The following is a 16042-nucleotide window of genomic DNA, read 5'->3' on the forward strand; positions in this document are numbered from 1 at the left end:
TAATCAAATTATATAGTCTCGTATAACTGAACACGATAATCTATAAATGCTACTTAAAATGACAAAATTACGTACAAAAAATATTTTGAAAATTTTTTATTCGGATGAAATAAATATTCCAATTTTAATAAAAATCGAAGAAACTCATGATTAAATTTAGTATGATATTTGGTTGCCCAAATTTCCTTTAAAGTGGCTTTTTTCATGATGAAGCTTATGAGAGGAATTCCTATAGATGATAAAGTCAAGAAATTTAAAGTTCACGGGCCCTCTATTTGCAACTTTTACAGGACACATCATGAAGAGAACATTCAACATCTCTTTGTGGATAGCGATATTGCACAACTATGGGTAAAATTTGGCAATTGTTGTGGTATCAAAATTCACAAGGGATCCATTAATGTTATGGTGATGCAGTGGTGGATGGAAAATATGAATAACAAAATCCAAGAGACGATGAACCATTATCATCCTACTATTCTGTGTTGGGAGATATGGAAAAGCAGATGCACTGCTAGATTTGAAGGCATTAAGGCGTCCATATATAGAATTATTGAGCAGGTTACATGATTGATGACTCTTATACTCAACAAACGGTTTTCTTACCATGATTTTAGAGGAAAATGGGACAAAATTGTGCATCAAAATTGACAAAAATAAACCTTTCTTGAGTACCAAGTTTATTAAATGGCAAAAACCTACTGAGAACTACCTTAAGCTGAACATTGATGGATAATGTTCAAAAGGTAATCCCGGGGAGGCTAGTGGTGACAGTATACTCAATAATCATCAAGGTAATATCAATATGGTATTTCAATCCTACTTTGGTAATTGTAGTAACAATATAGGTAAAGGATTGGTTATTCTAAAAGGCCTTCAATGGTGTGCAACCAATCATTTACAAAATGTCATTTTTGAGACCGATTCTATAATCGTGGTTGGCATGATAAAGAGTAAGAATACTATTGTGTGACAAATGCAAAACATTGGTAAGCAAATAAGAAAGATCATGAAAGATGGAAATTTCCAGATTAATCACTGCTTTAGAGAAGCAAATAGTGTAGCAGATGCTTTACCCAAAATGGAGTGGAGGGGAAACATGAAACTTTCTTCATGGAAGCCTTTTCCTTGCCACGACATGTTAGAGCTGCACTGAAGAACAATCAAGACGGTCTTTCGAATATCAGAATCAGAGTCAGGAAAGGACACTTTAATTTCTTGACGTGATCTTTTGGTATCTACTGTATATATGGTATTATTATCCTTTGGAAATAGTTGCTCAAGTTGGTTATGATGACTATCTTATTTTAGATAGGAGTATCATCCGTGATCAATGTGTAGGACATTTTTATACAAGAATGAGATTTTCATCCTCATTATACCTCATAGAGTGAAGGACTATATTCTTCCTCTTGTAAAACTTTTGCTTGAGATGTGAACCAGTAAGGGTCTGCCTAACCCCTACCATGGAGGTGGTTTATTTTAAAAAAAAGTAATTATGTTGAGAAACATTAGCTAGAAATTTTAACTTTCTCAGAGAATCACGTAGTTTATTCATTCTTCAAACATGTTATATAGAGAAGAAATCAAATGATTAGCCACCACATTGGCACTCGGAGAGAATGAGTCAACAAAGGTGCAAATATGTCATCGATGGGTTATTCTTGGTTGTCTCGATCTTCAAATAAATGAAAGTCATCATACATCTGTTCGATTGGTAGAAGAAAAAGATTGGTGAAAACCAATAATTGAGTATCTCGAGCAAAGAAGGCTATCTGAGGATACACGAAAAAGAGCAGACACTAAGAGAAGGGCACCATGATTCATCTTTCATGAGGGAATATTATTTCGTCGTTCTTATGAGGGATTATTCCTGCGGTGTCTTGACATAGAAGAAGCTCAATAGACAATGGAAGAAGCACATTCCAACATGTGTGGGGCATACCAATCAGGGCCTAAACTTCATTTATGCATCAAAAGAATGGGTTACTATTGGCCGACAATGGTAGCGGATTGTCTAGAGCATTCCAAAAGGTGTCAAGTGTGTCAATTCCATGTTAATTACATCCATCAGTCTCCAGAGCCTCTTCATCCAACTGTGTCCTCATGGCCTTTTGATTCCTGGGGACTGGATGTGGTTGGACCTCTTCCACAGTCGTCTAAAGGGAAAATGTACATCTCAGCTACTACTGACTATTTTTCAAAATGGGCTGAAGTTGTGCTATTAAAAGAAGTGAAAAACAAAAATGTTGTTGATTTTATCAAGTCAAACATAATTTTCAGGTATGGCATGCCAAGATGCATAGTTACGGATAATGGAACTCTCTTCAACAATAAACTTTTGAAGACATTGTGTGAGAAATTCAATTTTAAGCAACACAAGTCTTCAATGTACAATGCACCTACCAATGGTCTTTCCGAAGCTTTTAACAAGACGCTTGGTAACCTATTGAAGAAATTTTTTTCAAAAAATAAAAGGGATTGGCATGAAAAGATCGGTGAAACTTTGAGGGCATATCGTACAACCTTTAGAACTGCAATGCAAGTAACGCCATATTTATTGGTGTATGACGTGGAGGCAGTCCTTCCATTAGAACAACAAATTCCATCATTGCGATTCAAGAAAGGATTACAACTGAACATAACGCTCAACTTCGTCTAGCAGAGTTGGAGGCATTGGACGAGAAGAGATTAGAAGTGCAACAAAGGTTGCAGTGTTATCAAGCCTAACTTGCTAGAGCTTTCAACAAGGGTGAGACCACGATCATTTCAAGTAGGTGACTTCGTCTTAGCAGTTCGAAGACCCATAATCCTCAATAAACGCATTGGTGACAAGTTTACATCAAAATGGGATAGATCATATGTAGTGAAAGAAGCGTATTCAAGTGGCGTGTATAAGATTGTCGATCAAGATGGTGTAAGAGTTGACCCTATCAACGGCAAGTTCCTGAAGCAGTACTTTCCTTGAAGGTTGGCTACGCTCCTTAAGGCACGAGCTTAAACTATATGCCACTCCTGGCCCGCATGAGTCTAAACTGTGAACGGATCCACAAAAAAAATTATTACAAAAACTAATACTAATAACTCATCATTCTTGAACTATGTTATGACTTGATCCTTCCGAGGTACGTAGGCAGCTTAGAGTATTTTTACTCTAAGTTCAGTCATATGAGTTAAAAAAATAAAAAAAAAGTGAGGAAATCGCATGTCATTGTTTGAGCACGGCAATAATATTTTGAATTGAAATAGGTACCATATGAGAATAGACGTTCCTTCGCTAAGCTTACCGCGGAGTGCAAAGGTGAAGAGACAAGCAAGGCAAAACTGATTTCGACAATGCATCAGTATAAATCCGTAAAGGTGTACATCATCATTTTTACATATGTGGTAGATCTTAAAGTCTTCCTCGCAACAAAAAAAAGTGACTGATGATTCGAAAGCTCCTACATCAAGTTATGAATTTTCTATCATAGTCGCTCAAAGTTGCAAAATAAGTCATCAAATTTTGAACTAAGCTGACTTTGATGACGTATCTGTGTAAATTCGTATAAGCGTTGAATGTGGTTGTTATGTATGTTGTAGATATATGAATCTAATTTTCAACCACAAAAACGACACCTAATTCCTATACGCCTACATCGAGATACAAAATTTATCGTGACGCTGCGCAATGCTGATAAAACTAGCAAACCAAGATTAGAAGATTAGTTTTGAGACAATATCTGGGACGATTCGGGTGTAATATGATTATGATTCCTACGTGAGACGTATCTCTACGAGTCTAGTTTTCAACGCAAAAAATGGCACCTGATTTTGATACTCCTATGTCAAGATACGGAATTTATCGTGACGCTGCACAAAGCTGATAAGACTATCGAACCAAGATAAGAAGAGCGGTTTTGGAGTAATATATGGGATGATTTGGGGACAATCTGATTGTGATTCCTGTAAGACATGTAGCTTTTCGAGTATAGTTTCCAACGCAAAAAATGGATCTTGATTTTGATGTTTCTATGTCAAGATATAAGGATTTTCGTGAGTCTGCACAAAACAAACAGAAAGTGACCAAAAGAACTGAAAGGCTGATTCCGGAAGGTTACCTGGGCAAATTCGGAGAACCTTTGGCCATGATTTTTACGTACATTATATTTACATGAGTTAGCCTGTCAACTGAATAAGAGTTTCATAATTTCAACCCACCTAGTTCGAGTCATGAATTTTTTTTACTATAGTCATTCAAAGCTGGAAAAAAAATTGGTTGTCACGAAGTTCAAAAGATTTGCACGAGTGTAAAAAAGAAAAAAAAATCTTTTGGTCATGACTTTCGTGTGCATTGTAGTTCCGAGAATTTTTATTCTAACAACACAAGTGACTCATAATTTTGAATTTTTATCTTATGTCACAAATGTCAAGGCATATGAGTCAGGAAGACAAGTAAAAGAACATGTTGGCGTGTCAAGTTTTTTTTTAAAAAAACTACATAGCGCGAAAAACATTAAAAAAAATGTCACTTTTATTGCTCCAAGAAAGACTGTCATTACATCGTGATAAGGTCCAAAGTAAAACTAAAAACGGAAAAGAGATCATTCTTAAGCAAAAAAAAAATTAAGGGAAAAGCTTATGGCCAAGAATTTGAAGGCGACTTGTCTCAGCGATTTCCATTAGCTTAGCAAGATCTATGGTTTCTGTTTCCGATAGTGGACTGATTTTCTCAAGGGAATGAATCTCGCCTTCAATGTTGGTGACACTCTTTTCATTTTTGGACAACTTCTTTTGATGTTCTTCAATAAGAAAAATGGTCTTTTTCTTCTTTGACGTCCAGGCTACTAACTCTTTGTCGGCTCTCTCAAGGAATTTTTGAAGCTCTGCCAAACGCTTGTCCATCTTGACTTTGTCTTCATTTGCATCATGAAGACGATGTTGCGCAACGGAAAACAAATCCTGATGAGCATCTCTAGTTATCTTTTGGGAACTAGAAAATTTTGCAACATCATAATCTCCATACTTCTTTAAAAAGTTTACAAGTAGAACCTCCAAAGAAGAGAGGTCAACCTCGACCTCCCGAAGACCTTTAAGAATTAGAGAAACACCTTTCTCTAACTCTTGAGGTTTTTGGAGGATTCGATAGAGAATTGTGTAATACATTCACACAAGGTACGCCACAATCCGAAAACGTAGGACAACTTGAAAGCCGAAATAGCCTTTTGTGGTTCAAAATGTGGGCAATTTGCTGTAATGGCCGAACCAAATCCTTAGGGGCATTTGAAGGTCTATTATCATTTGCTTTAGCCACCATATCAGTAGTTGGAACATTTTGAAAAAATTCAATATTTTTGGGCAACTTTACCGATTGATCCTTATTTGAAGCTTGAGTCATGGCATTGTCAAGAGAAAGGTTGGGACTCTTCAACACATTGGAGGATTCATGCTTGTGACACAATCCTCACCAAATACATCAGCACCAAATATGTTGCTGGAAACGTCCACAAGACCCAACTAAAAAAAAGTTAATGTTGAGTAAAGCGGTAAGTTCTGATATTAAAAAAGTAATCATTACCTGATGTGCCAAATCAGTCAAAGGCATTGTTGAGCTAGCGGCACTATCTTCAAAGATAGCAGTGTCATTACTTATGGAATTCAAATCAACAAACTCACAATGTTGATCGCTTAAGCCTTTATGCTTTTTCTTCAAACACTTCTAGTGTGGTTCCTGGCTAGCATTGCTTTCATCCGAACTAGAGGCGACACTACCAATAGCAACTCCATCGAGTGAAACAGGTGATTTGGATGCGTCACTACAAAATGGCACAATGTCTAGAGACTTTTCAACGCCTTTACCCAACGGGCTGGAAGATTTCTTTCTTTTGTGGATAACGTTGATCACTTCGGAAGTGGAGATGGCTACTGCCTTGGGAGCCGATGAGAGTCTTTTTACTCTTTTATCCACATGTGTATCCATGCTCTTTTAATTTTTAGATTTAGTAGCGACTTGGACAGATTGAGCAGGATTACCCATTACCACCTTAGACTTCGAAGAGAGACAAAGCTTGCCTTGACCATCCAGCTGAAGTTGGTCTCCTTTGGTTGATGAAGTGGCATCATTTTTCTTCGGACCTCTTACAATAATGTGGGTATTTCACCTTAACATAGTCTCCCGATGGGCTGACCACCAATCCAAATATTCTCGTGTTATAAAAGGTCAATTGTCCAACGGACGTATTGGTATGTTAAGATTTGACAAACTTCCAAGACGAACACAAGAATCCCAAAGTTGAACCAAAGCTAGCAGCGAACCGTCAAAATAATGCTTTTTTAGAATGCCGTGACAAAATCTAAATTGGCGACTAAATCGATGAGGGCTATAAGGATCCACGACCAAATCATCATCATGCCTCAAAGTGACAAAACTTGAACGAAGTCCTATGAAGAAGTCACTCCAAGAATTGGGCAATTTGCCACTATTATCAATTTGTACCTCTTTTCCTTGTAGCAAGGCCAAATGAGGAAGTTTTTTACATTGACTTGTTGAAATAACTTATGAGCATCAACAAGGTCAAATTGTTTTGTATCTTTTCTCCTTAAATTAGCCACATTTGTGCCCCTCACTGCGGATGGTTTACATGGTAATAAGTTTCAAAATACTCACCTATCCATCCATAAACATAATGGATGGGGAAGAGTGCATGGCAGGACACCAAGTTTGAAGAAGTAGAGATCTCCCAGAGGCCGCGATAGATGCTTGCAAGAACTGGGACCGCTAAAGAAAATTTTTCTCTATGAGCCATCAAGCTTGCGACTTTAAAGACGCTAGCACGAATACAACCAGCCTTCTTGTTGGGGAGTAAAAATTTACAAATCCAACATGCAAGGGAAGCCGCTAAATAAGTTTCATCTCTGAGTGATTCTTCCATGCCTAACTCAACAAAAGGGGCATTCTCTTCTTCGGTTCATGGTAAAAAATTCATGTCAATATTTTCCAATGGGTCATGATTCATCCTTGGCTTCGTCCAATTTTTTGACATCTTTAGTGAAAGCTCAACATATTTTCTTGGTCCTCGAAACTAGAAATTAGTCCAATCAAGAAAAGAGACATCGTCGGTGACATCTTTTGTAAGACAGTAGAATGTCGAAAATAAGTGTGAGCAGCTTCTAGGGAGAAAAGGTTTCCCTTTGTCATCCACATATGTCAACTCCTTAGCCGAGGGAATAACTTCTTCATAAAATGACCCATGAACATGAAGGCCCCCGATGTTTCTCAAGTTCCATAAATATATGGACAACTCTCCAATAAAAGTAGAAACTATGTTGGTGGAAGGACGCCAATTCTCACAGAAGGCCTGGAGCACATTATCGTTACGGTCATATGTGAACAATGAAGCAAAAATAGCATCATAAGTCTTGTTGCACTCCAAGGTCTCCTTATTATAGGCAAGGACTTCTTCTATCCACTTCCAGTAGTCGGATATATATCGAACCTCCCCGAAGCCAAAGGAAGGGACACACCAACTGCTAAGGCTTCATTGTGACTAGGAGAGCTTGCAACAACACAATTTTGATATGTAGAAGACTTCAAAAGGAGAACCTTTGCAGTCATAATTTTGCCTGAAAAGTTATCCATGACGTCCTTAATTTCCGTCGTTGACCATTCTGTCAGATGGAGGGAAGTTTCCAACGGCTTTCTAACAAGCGAAAAGGCGCCAATCACCGGAGGATGAACTTTCAAAGTGAGGGCTTTGGCATGCGAATCTGATTTGTTTTCCACGATCTCAAGGCAAGGGTATGGAGTTTTACAGTCGTTGAAACCAGTCATTATTGGAGACTAGAAGCACCCTACACCATTCCTGAGGATTAATAAGAGAATAGAGATTAACCGTTATGAACACAAAAGTTAAAAAAAATAGGACATAAAAGAACTTGAAGTTGAGTGTAAAAAAAAATGAATAGCTCGCAATTGCAGTCACGTATTTCGTATTGCAATTACGCAAATTTGAGCGAGCAAGAGGAAAAAGGATGCTATGAAAGTTGCAGTTACCTGAGGAGCAGTTTGTGGAGTCAATCGTATTGGGCAAGGTCATAGCTTCACCGTCCGACGATCAAGCACAATCGAACACTTTTTTGGTGTGTGTATGGCTATCTAGTGCTTTGATGAATTTTCTCTACAAAGGAAAATCTTATATAAAAGTTTGGAGGAGAATCTCAATTTCATATATAAGGGAGGTTGTAGCAAGATTGGAAGTAAAGATTCCTAGGAATTTCAAGTTTCCAAGTAGCTAAAAGAAAATTACCATGTTTGAAAGATTTCTTTGAAAAAAAAAATTGATTATTTTTTGAGGACCAAAGGAAAGTTAACATTTTCTTGGTTCAAAAGTTCAATGCAAGAATCTTTACTAACATGCAAGGGGCAGTAAGTTAATGATTTACTCAATATGGTCCTATTTCAAATCCATATGGAGGGGCATCAATATTATCTAGTTTGTAATGACTTAGAAATATATTAGGGATCATTTATTTCACGCTTAACCAAGAGAAGAATTTTCACTATGTGAAAATATGTGGAAAAAAATTTTAGATCACTCAAAAGTGGCGGTCTACCTAGAAGGCACCGACAAGAAACAAGTACATTTAAAAAAAATAAAAACACATTCATAGGTACTTCAAGTCTCGTCGCGAAGTTTTCGACCAGCCTACAACGTCGACAAGTCTCGAAGTAAGGGGCATTTGTAGACATGCAAAATTCAATGGGCCAAATTCATACAAAAGTTGAATTTAATTCATGATCATTTGATTTTATTAACTAATTTGGGCCCTACAAATTAATTAGTCCAGTTTGTTAAATTCAAGCCCAAGGTCCATTACACTTGGAAGCCAAACTCATCAAGTGACGGGCATCCCAGTCAAATCCAAGACCAATGAGACGCCTCCACACGTACAAATGCTGTGGAAATCTCATTCAAATTGAAGAACCAGTCAAGAGTCGCCAAGTGTCAAGGTGACATGTTTCGGCCAATCACAAGCAACTAGTCTTACCCCCTACAACTATAAATAAGGGGTAACATGACATGTTAAAAAGAAGAAAAAAATAAAACACTTTGACAAGCATTGACAATGTCAGCATTGACTAGCAAGCTCTTGAAAGGAGCAATCAACGGAGTTCTTCCCGGAGATTATTTCAAAACAACAAAATACTTTCCGACATTCCAGACGATTGAAATACTTCTCTAGAAGTCCAAATCATCTAACGATTTGGAAAACATGCTACTAAAGGCCCTCGAATCATTGATAAATTTAGGAGAGAAGAATCAAGAGAATAACGGAATTGTACCCTCAAGATTCATATTAATGAAATTATTATTTTCTTTTATTTATTTTTGCTTGCAGTTGATTTTCCGTATCCACCACGAAAATTTGTTGTGAACAGTGATGATAGACATTTGTAAGATCAATTTATAGAGCCACAAACAATTCTTATGATTCCACTTTGATTAGTAAGAGGACTGATATCTCCCAGTCTAATCATGGCTGCAGCAAAATCAGTGGCAAATGTGTGAGAGTTATTGCTATATTCAGAAACAATGCTATCTGTGGATCCGCCACTAAAAAGGACTTGATCTGATTGAAGGAGACCCTTTCTTTGAATCAAGTTCTTGAAATAATTGTTATCCAATTGATTAGGTGTAACCAAATCAAGTGGAGCTAAGTTTCCATTTTGTTCTTCTTGAGGACATTGACGTTTTCTAATGCTAGCGAATCCATCATCAATGTCTGTTTCATTGCTATAAATCCTATCACGGAAAAGAAAGCATTGCGCTTGACCTATTGAATGTGCACCTAGAATTGGATGATTAAAATCGTTACAACTTCTTATCAATACAAGTATATGTGAGATCAATAAAATATTTATTCAGTAATTTTATAAGGTTTTACCTGACAAAGCAACCACATCCCTTGTGCTAAGGCCTTTGTTAGCAAAGCCAGAAATAAGCCTATCAAGAGGATCAAAAGGACCGGGGATATCAATTTCTGCAAGAGGATGACTTGCAGTGGTTGAATCTCTTCTTCCAAGTTTCACTGTCCATGATGGACCTCCAACCTGATTTTATAAACATGATGTTTGTTAATTATAAGAAAAGAAAAACATTTATATCTTTAGAGTATAAAGAAAAAGAAATTCAAACTATGGATACTTACGAGAGTGGATGCATCCCTAGCGGCTACTGCAAGTATGTCAGCACATGATACAACTCCTGGACATGTTTTCTCAAGCTCTCTTTTTGCATCTTCTATTATATCATAGCCTCTCGCTGACCCAAGATTTGGTAAAGCAGTCTTCTCACTAACAATCGTAGGGGTCTCATCAAGTAAGATAGAAGCATCGCAACCCTAAAGTTTAGGTCACAAATTGATCAGTACATAGTTTAAACAAACAATATCTAACTTTAAGTACCATGTATGGAGCTAGTAATAAATAATGTATGTCATCTAACAAACCTGAACAAAGCAATCATGAAAATGAAGACGAATGAGCGATGCAGCCATACGACGTTCATTTGAAACTGCTTGTTCAACACTTGTACGGATAGTGTTGAGAGCATTAGGGCAAGTGCGGTCATAGAATGTGGAAGAAAGTTGTGCACGACATTGCATACTAGAGAGTAGAACAAGAGAAAATATACCAACAATGGTTGCAAAAGAGTTGTTTGAAATACTCATCATTTGGAAAGTGTGTAATGTATAATGCCAAGAAATAAGAATAGATGACTAGTAGATGAAATATGTGAAGGTGATAGAAGAGGATTGTGTTAGTGAAATATTTGTAGGCAATAAAAATCGTTAGAAAAAGAAAAGTTAGACAAATAAAACAAATTGACATGAAGGACGCATACAATCGTTAGAAGATTTCTCGAAAGGTCAAAACAAGTTTTAGAGTTTGTTTGAATAGAGTTATAGCTTATGACTTATAAGTAGAATGCCATATATTATTAGGATTTTTAATTTTTGAATTTTTCTTGTTGTTTGACTTAAAATAAATGCCTAAAAACACTTTATTATCTTATTCCAACACTACCAAATGAGTAAAAATTGTTGAAAATCTCATGAAAAATACTTCATTACAAACATTGTTGGAAATTCTTCAAAGCTTGAGGCATGTCAGGTGACACTGTCCTTAAGGATATTTCATCTGATGTGAATGTCCCTCCCATAATTCGATAAGCTCTTTTAATATTAAATTAGCGGCCAGAAACCCAACTCCAACACCAGCACCATATTATTTAGGAGGAAGAATTATTTCTTGGTCTTGCGCTCTGCTAAATAAAAGGCATATAAGAAGAAGAAAGTATAACTTTTTCACCTCTCATTGTAAGTATAGGAGAAAAGAAATATATAAATATAGCAAAAAACAAGTAACTGCCAAAGTATAGAATGTTTGCCATAAAGTTAAAAGTCATTAAATGCATATTGAAGAAGGCAAATCTATTGTAACGAAACGTTGCCAACTTTTTTTTTTTTTTTTGACAAAAATTAATCGTTTGTTTGTAAATCTTAATATTATAACATAATTTCTTAAAGAAATAATAATATTCCTTTTGAAATATCCTAGAAAAATTACTGATTTAAAAGCACGTAAAATAGGTCTAATTCAATCGAGTCAGGTTAAAGCATGTTAGAGGGTCATTAAAGCATAGGCTGGTTCATGCCATGAGGAGATTGGATACTAGAGTATTAAATTATGGAAATATAGAGTATAATTTTTGTGAAAATAATTTATTAATGATTTAAAATATTTGATCAAAATACTAGTCTTGGTGCTAGTTGTCCTAGTAATTGTATTTCTACATGTCTTTATAATAATAAAGATGTACTGATCCTTTTTCGTTTTCTAAACAAAAAAATTCTAAAAATATATGACCAGCAACAGAAGTGGAAAAGCATAGCTTATTAATATAATTGATCGTTGTTATTGTTAAAGGCAAACATTATAATAGAGATAAAATATAAATAACATGCAAAATCCTTCTAAAAAAAGGTAAGTTACATATATTTGGCTAACCAGCTATGATAATTATATTCACTATACAAAAAATATATATTATTTTGTATAAAAACTATATATTTTATATATATCATCCATTAATATACAAGTATATTTTTATGGCATCAATTTTTTCTTTTTTTAAAGATTGTTATAATGAAATGTTATTATACTGTGTAGTCAATGAAGGAACTAGTGTGGAACGTACAAAAACGACCAAACCCAATAAGGTAAATGAACTACTATCCTAAGTCCATAAACTCTATTGAGTTTAGGTTTTGTCCATTGTTAGTGTACAAAATATTTTATACTATCAGAGAAATCGATTGCTCAAATTTTTATATAAAAATTGTAAAAAAAAATAAATTGAATAACCTACACAATAATAAGTCAAATTACCTAATAGTATACAATATTTTATTCACAGATAGGTACAAAACTTAAATTCCACTCTAAAACCTTGATTTCGCAGTTATAGAAATATCTACATGTATTATTATAATTATATTAATGCCTTGACAAAGATTGTGGATATGTTTCTATGATTGTTCGTGTATAGTAGGTAACCATATATCATCTTGTCATTGACATTTTTCCTTTTATATATATTTCCTCTCTTTCCTTTTTGATTTTTCTCCCTCTCTATCTTGGGAAAGCAATATGATTCCAAATTTGCAATGATTTATAATCATATTTTATTAGGCTGAGACGAGAAAGTCAAAGGAACAACGAAATGTCAAAAGTCAACGGTCAACCATTAAAATATGTATTTAAGTAGAAGATTTATTATTAAACTGAGAAAGATACATATTCATTTTAATTTGTCTTTATTATAGTATGGATTTAAATTATACTCTCTCCGTTTCAGAAAGAATGAATTACTTTAACTTGACACAAAGTTTAAGAAAATAAAATAGACTTTTGAATTTTATGGCTTTAAATTAAAGTTGTATCAAATGTATCAAAATGTCCTTTAATCTTGTGATCCTAAACATGTCATGTGGAAAGTTGAAATTAAAGTATTGCCAAAAGAAAGAAAGAGTTCATTCTTTTTAAAATAAACTAAAAAAAGAAAGTAGGTCATTCGTTTTTAAACGGAGAGAGTATATACATTATGATGGGAGGCCAGTTATTTGTTTTATCAGATTAAGTATTAAGGAATATCACGAATTTTTTCTATGATTATCTAATAAATGATCTGCTTGTGTACTCATTATTTTTAAAATATAGTGTTATTATATTTTTAAATATTGATATGCTTTCATTATTTTCAGAAGTTATAGTACTCATTTTTTCAAGAGAAATGATCTTAAACTAAGTTAGCCTCAATTATTGTCAAAAGTAATAAGTCGGAATTTCTAGCGGACTTTTGGTTTCGAAGTCAAAAGGTAAAAATCAATCCAAACAAGCATATAATCTGTATATCCCATTGTTTTTCAAATATTGGTAAAATAATATGCTTACATTTCAATCTTATTACTGCAGATATGCATATTCATGATAGTTGTTTAATTTTTTGAGACTATTATAACTTAATCAATGTTAGCCGAACACATTGGGAAAACTTTTAACAGTCTTTAAAAAATAACAGAGATTTTATTTCATTCTTGAAACACAATACGTAGAGAAAGAATCAAATGAATACAAATATACTTGGCAAACATACAAGTGACAGACTTGAAATTAGATCAATTGATAGAACTACAGACAGTTCTTATGATCCCATTTTGACCGGTAAGAGGACTAATATCTCCCATTCTAATCATGCCAGCGGCGAAATCAGAGGCAAATGCTCGAGGGCTATTGCTATATTCTAAAACAATATCATCTGTAGATGCTCCACTCAAAAGAACTTGATCCGATTGAAGAAGACCTTTTCTTTGTCTCAAGTTCTTGAAGTAGTTGTTATCCAATTGATTGGGTGTGACCAAATCAAGTGGAGCTAGGTTTCCATTCTGGTCTTCGAGAGGACAACTACGTCTTCTAGTGCTAGCAAACCCAGCATCGATGTCTGTTCCATTGCTATAAATCCTATCACGAAAAAGGAAGCATTGTGCTTGACCGATTGAATGTGATCCTAGAATCGGAGATTAAAATCATTAGAACTATTATCAAGACAAGTATATGATCGATAACATTTTTTGTTCAATAATTTTATAAGGTTTTACCTGATAAAGCAACCATATCCCTTGTGCTAAGGCCTTTGTTTGCAAAGGCAGAAATAAGCCTATCAAGAGGATCAAAAGGACCAGGGAGATCAGTTTCTGCAAGAGTGTGACTTGCAGTGGTAGAATCTCTTCTTCCTAGTTTCACAGTCCATGATGGGCCGCCAACCTGATTGTTATTAACATAATGTTGGTTAGTATTTGACAACACCTTCTTTATATCATCATAAAGAAAATCTATTCAAGAAATGAAATTCAGAGTACTAAGGATACTTACGAGAGTGGATGCATCCCTAGCAGCAACTGCAAGTATGTCAGCACATGATACAACTCCTGGACATGTTTTCTCAAGCTCTCTTTTTGCATCTTCTATAATACCGTAACCTCTAACTGACCCAAGATTTGGTAAAGCAGTCTTCTCACTAACAATTGTAGGGGTCTCATCAAGTAAAATAGAAGCATCACAACCCTATTTAAAGTTAAAAGTGCAAATAATAATTAGTATGTCATCAAACAAAGAATTTCAACTTAAAGTACATGAGAAATATGGAAATGTTTATAATCTAACCAACCTGAACGAAGCAATCATGGAAATGAAGACGAATGAGGGATGCAGCCATGCGGCGTTCAGCTGAAACTGCTTGTCTAACACTCGTACGGATAGTGTTGAGAGCATTAGGGCACGTGCGGTCATAGAATGTGGAAGAAAGTTGTGCATGACATTGCATGCTACAGAGTAGAACAAGAGAAAATGTAGCAACAATGGCTGCAAAATTCATTTTGTTTGAAATACTCATTTTAAAAGTACAAAGATGGTCTATGTCTGTATGATCTGAAGAATTATAGATATGCTTATTAGCTTTGTGATGTGTTGAGGGAATGTGGCACTACAAATATTTATAGGCATGGAAACACGTTATTTTAAAACTCTCTTTGGTCACTATTGGCTGCCTATTTGCCATGCATATCCGCGTTATTGCCATTTTGTGTTGCTACAGATTGACTTATTCTAATAGCAATAGTTGTATTAGGTGAAATGGATCGTACAATGTCCAGGACCCACAATGGTAATTGCGGGTCCATGGAAATCAACAATTTTGACTCAAACATCTTATTTGTATCAAAAAAATGAAAAAGCATAAACATGCATCTTAATTTAATATATTTACACAAATTATCACCTTTATAAAGTAATTACAAAAGTTTCAACTGATTATGTATCTTGATGTTTCGAGAGCTAATTATGTATATCGACAGAGTCCAAAAATAAAAAAAATGTTTGGAGAACTAATTTTGTATATTTATTTAGGAAAAAATGTATCTATGAAACAAATAGGTACAACAAATAGTAACAACACTTGTATTAATAAGCCCCAACTCAACTTACAGCAGTAGCTCTTCTATTTAAGTCTTTAAAATCAGAAATTATAAGAAAATCTGCAGCTAAAAATTAACTAATGATAAGAGAAAATAGAGAGAAAGTGAGTATGTTCATAACAATCAAATTGCTTGTTGTGCACTGCTCCATTCATGATCTTTTATGCTTCTTGTTTGACAATTTTACCCTTCTTCACGTGATCTTGCCCTTTTCCAAACGTAATCTCCAAGTCGTTTAGGAGGAATCAACTTTCTAGAAGTCCTATGTGGCAGTCCCATGTGCCCATCCCTCGTGACATCCCATCCAGACATTCTCATTTACAACATTACTCCCTTCCTGTAAAGCAACTTTGGCCTCAAGGTTGGAGTCAGCTGGATTCTCTATAGTCAGAATATTTAGATGCAAAGGAGTCACCTTCTAGTTTGGAGTGCCAACACAACGTTTCAACGTAGAAATATGTAAAACAGA

The 16042-nt window shown here is 35.1% G+C and overlaps 2 protein-coding genes across 2 annotated transcripts; both read right to left on the reverse strand.

Annotated features, from left to right (window-relative positions):
* Positions 1 to 9439: 9439 nt before the first annotated feature.
* On the reverse strand, positions 9440 to 10823 carry LOC107866093 (lignin-forming anionic peroxidase-like). Its single transcript, XM_016712276.2, has 4 exons — positions 10489 to 10823; positions 10189 to 10380; positions 9925 to 10090; positions 9440 to 9828 (listed from the first exon to the last, which is right to left on the reverse strand). Exons 1-4 carry the CDS (start codon positions 10711 to 10713, stop codon positions 9440 to 9442), a joined length of 972 nt encoding a protein of 323 aa, XP_016567762.2. The 5' UTR covers positions 10714 to 10823.
* Positions 10824 to 13605: 2782 nt separating this feature from the next.
* LOC107866094 (lignin-forming anionic peroxidase-like) lies at positions 13606 to 15064 on the reverse strand. The gene is made up of 4 exons (XM_016712277.2): positions 14769 to 15064; positions 14474 to 14665; positions 14200 to 14365; positions 13606 to 14108 (listed from the first exon to the last, which is right to left on the reverse strand). Exons 1-4 carry the CDS (start codon positions 14991 to 14993, stop codon positions 13720 to 13722), a joined length of 972 nt encoding a protein of 323 aa, XP_016567763.1. The 5' UTR covers positions 14994 to 15064; the 3' UTR covers positions 13606 to 13719.
* Positions 15065 to 16042: the final 978 nt, after the last annotated feature.

The sequence above is a fragment of the Capsicum annuum genome, chromosome 5, assembly GCF_002878395.1.
Source record: "Capsicum annuum cultivar UCD-10X-F1 chromosome 5, UCD10Xv1.1, whole genome shotgun sequence".
Lineage (NCBI taxonomy): Eukaryota > Viridiplantae > Streptophyta > Magnoliopsida > Solanales > Solanaceae > Capsicum > Capsicum annuum.

Excerpts from the sequence above, each read along its gene's own strand:
- LOC107866093 (XM_016712276.2), bottom strand. The coding sequence starts at position 10,713 with ATGATGAGTATTTCAAACAACTCTTTTGCAACCATTGTTGGTATATTT. Across the intron at positions 10,381-10,488 it reads TTCATGATTGCTTTGTTCAG|GGTTGCGATGCTTCTATCTT; the intron begins GTTTGTTAGATG and ends CCTAAACTTTAG. Across the intron at positions 9,829-9,924 it reads GGATGTGGTTGCTTTGTCAG|GTGCACATTCAATAGGTCAA; the intron begins GTAAAACCTTAT and ends ATCCAATTCTAG.
- LOC107866094 (XM_016712277.2), bottom strand. The coding sequence starts at position 14,993 with ATGAGTATTTCAAACAAAATGAATTTTGCAGCCATTGTTGCTACATTT. Across the intron at positions 14,366-14,473 it reads CTAGGGATGCATCCACTCTC|GTTGGCGGCCCATCATGGAC; the intron begins GTAAGTATCCTT and ends AATAACAATCAG. Across the intron at positions 14,109-14,199 it reads GGATATGGTTGCTTTATCAG|GATCACATTCAATCGGTCAA; the intron begins GTAAAACCTTAT and ends CTCCGATTCTAG.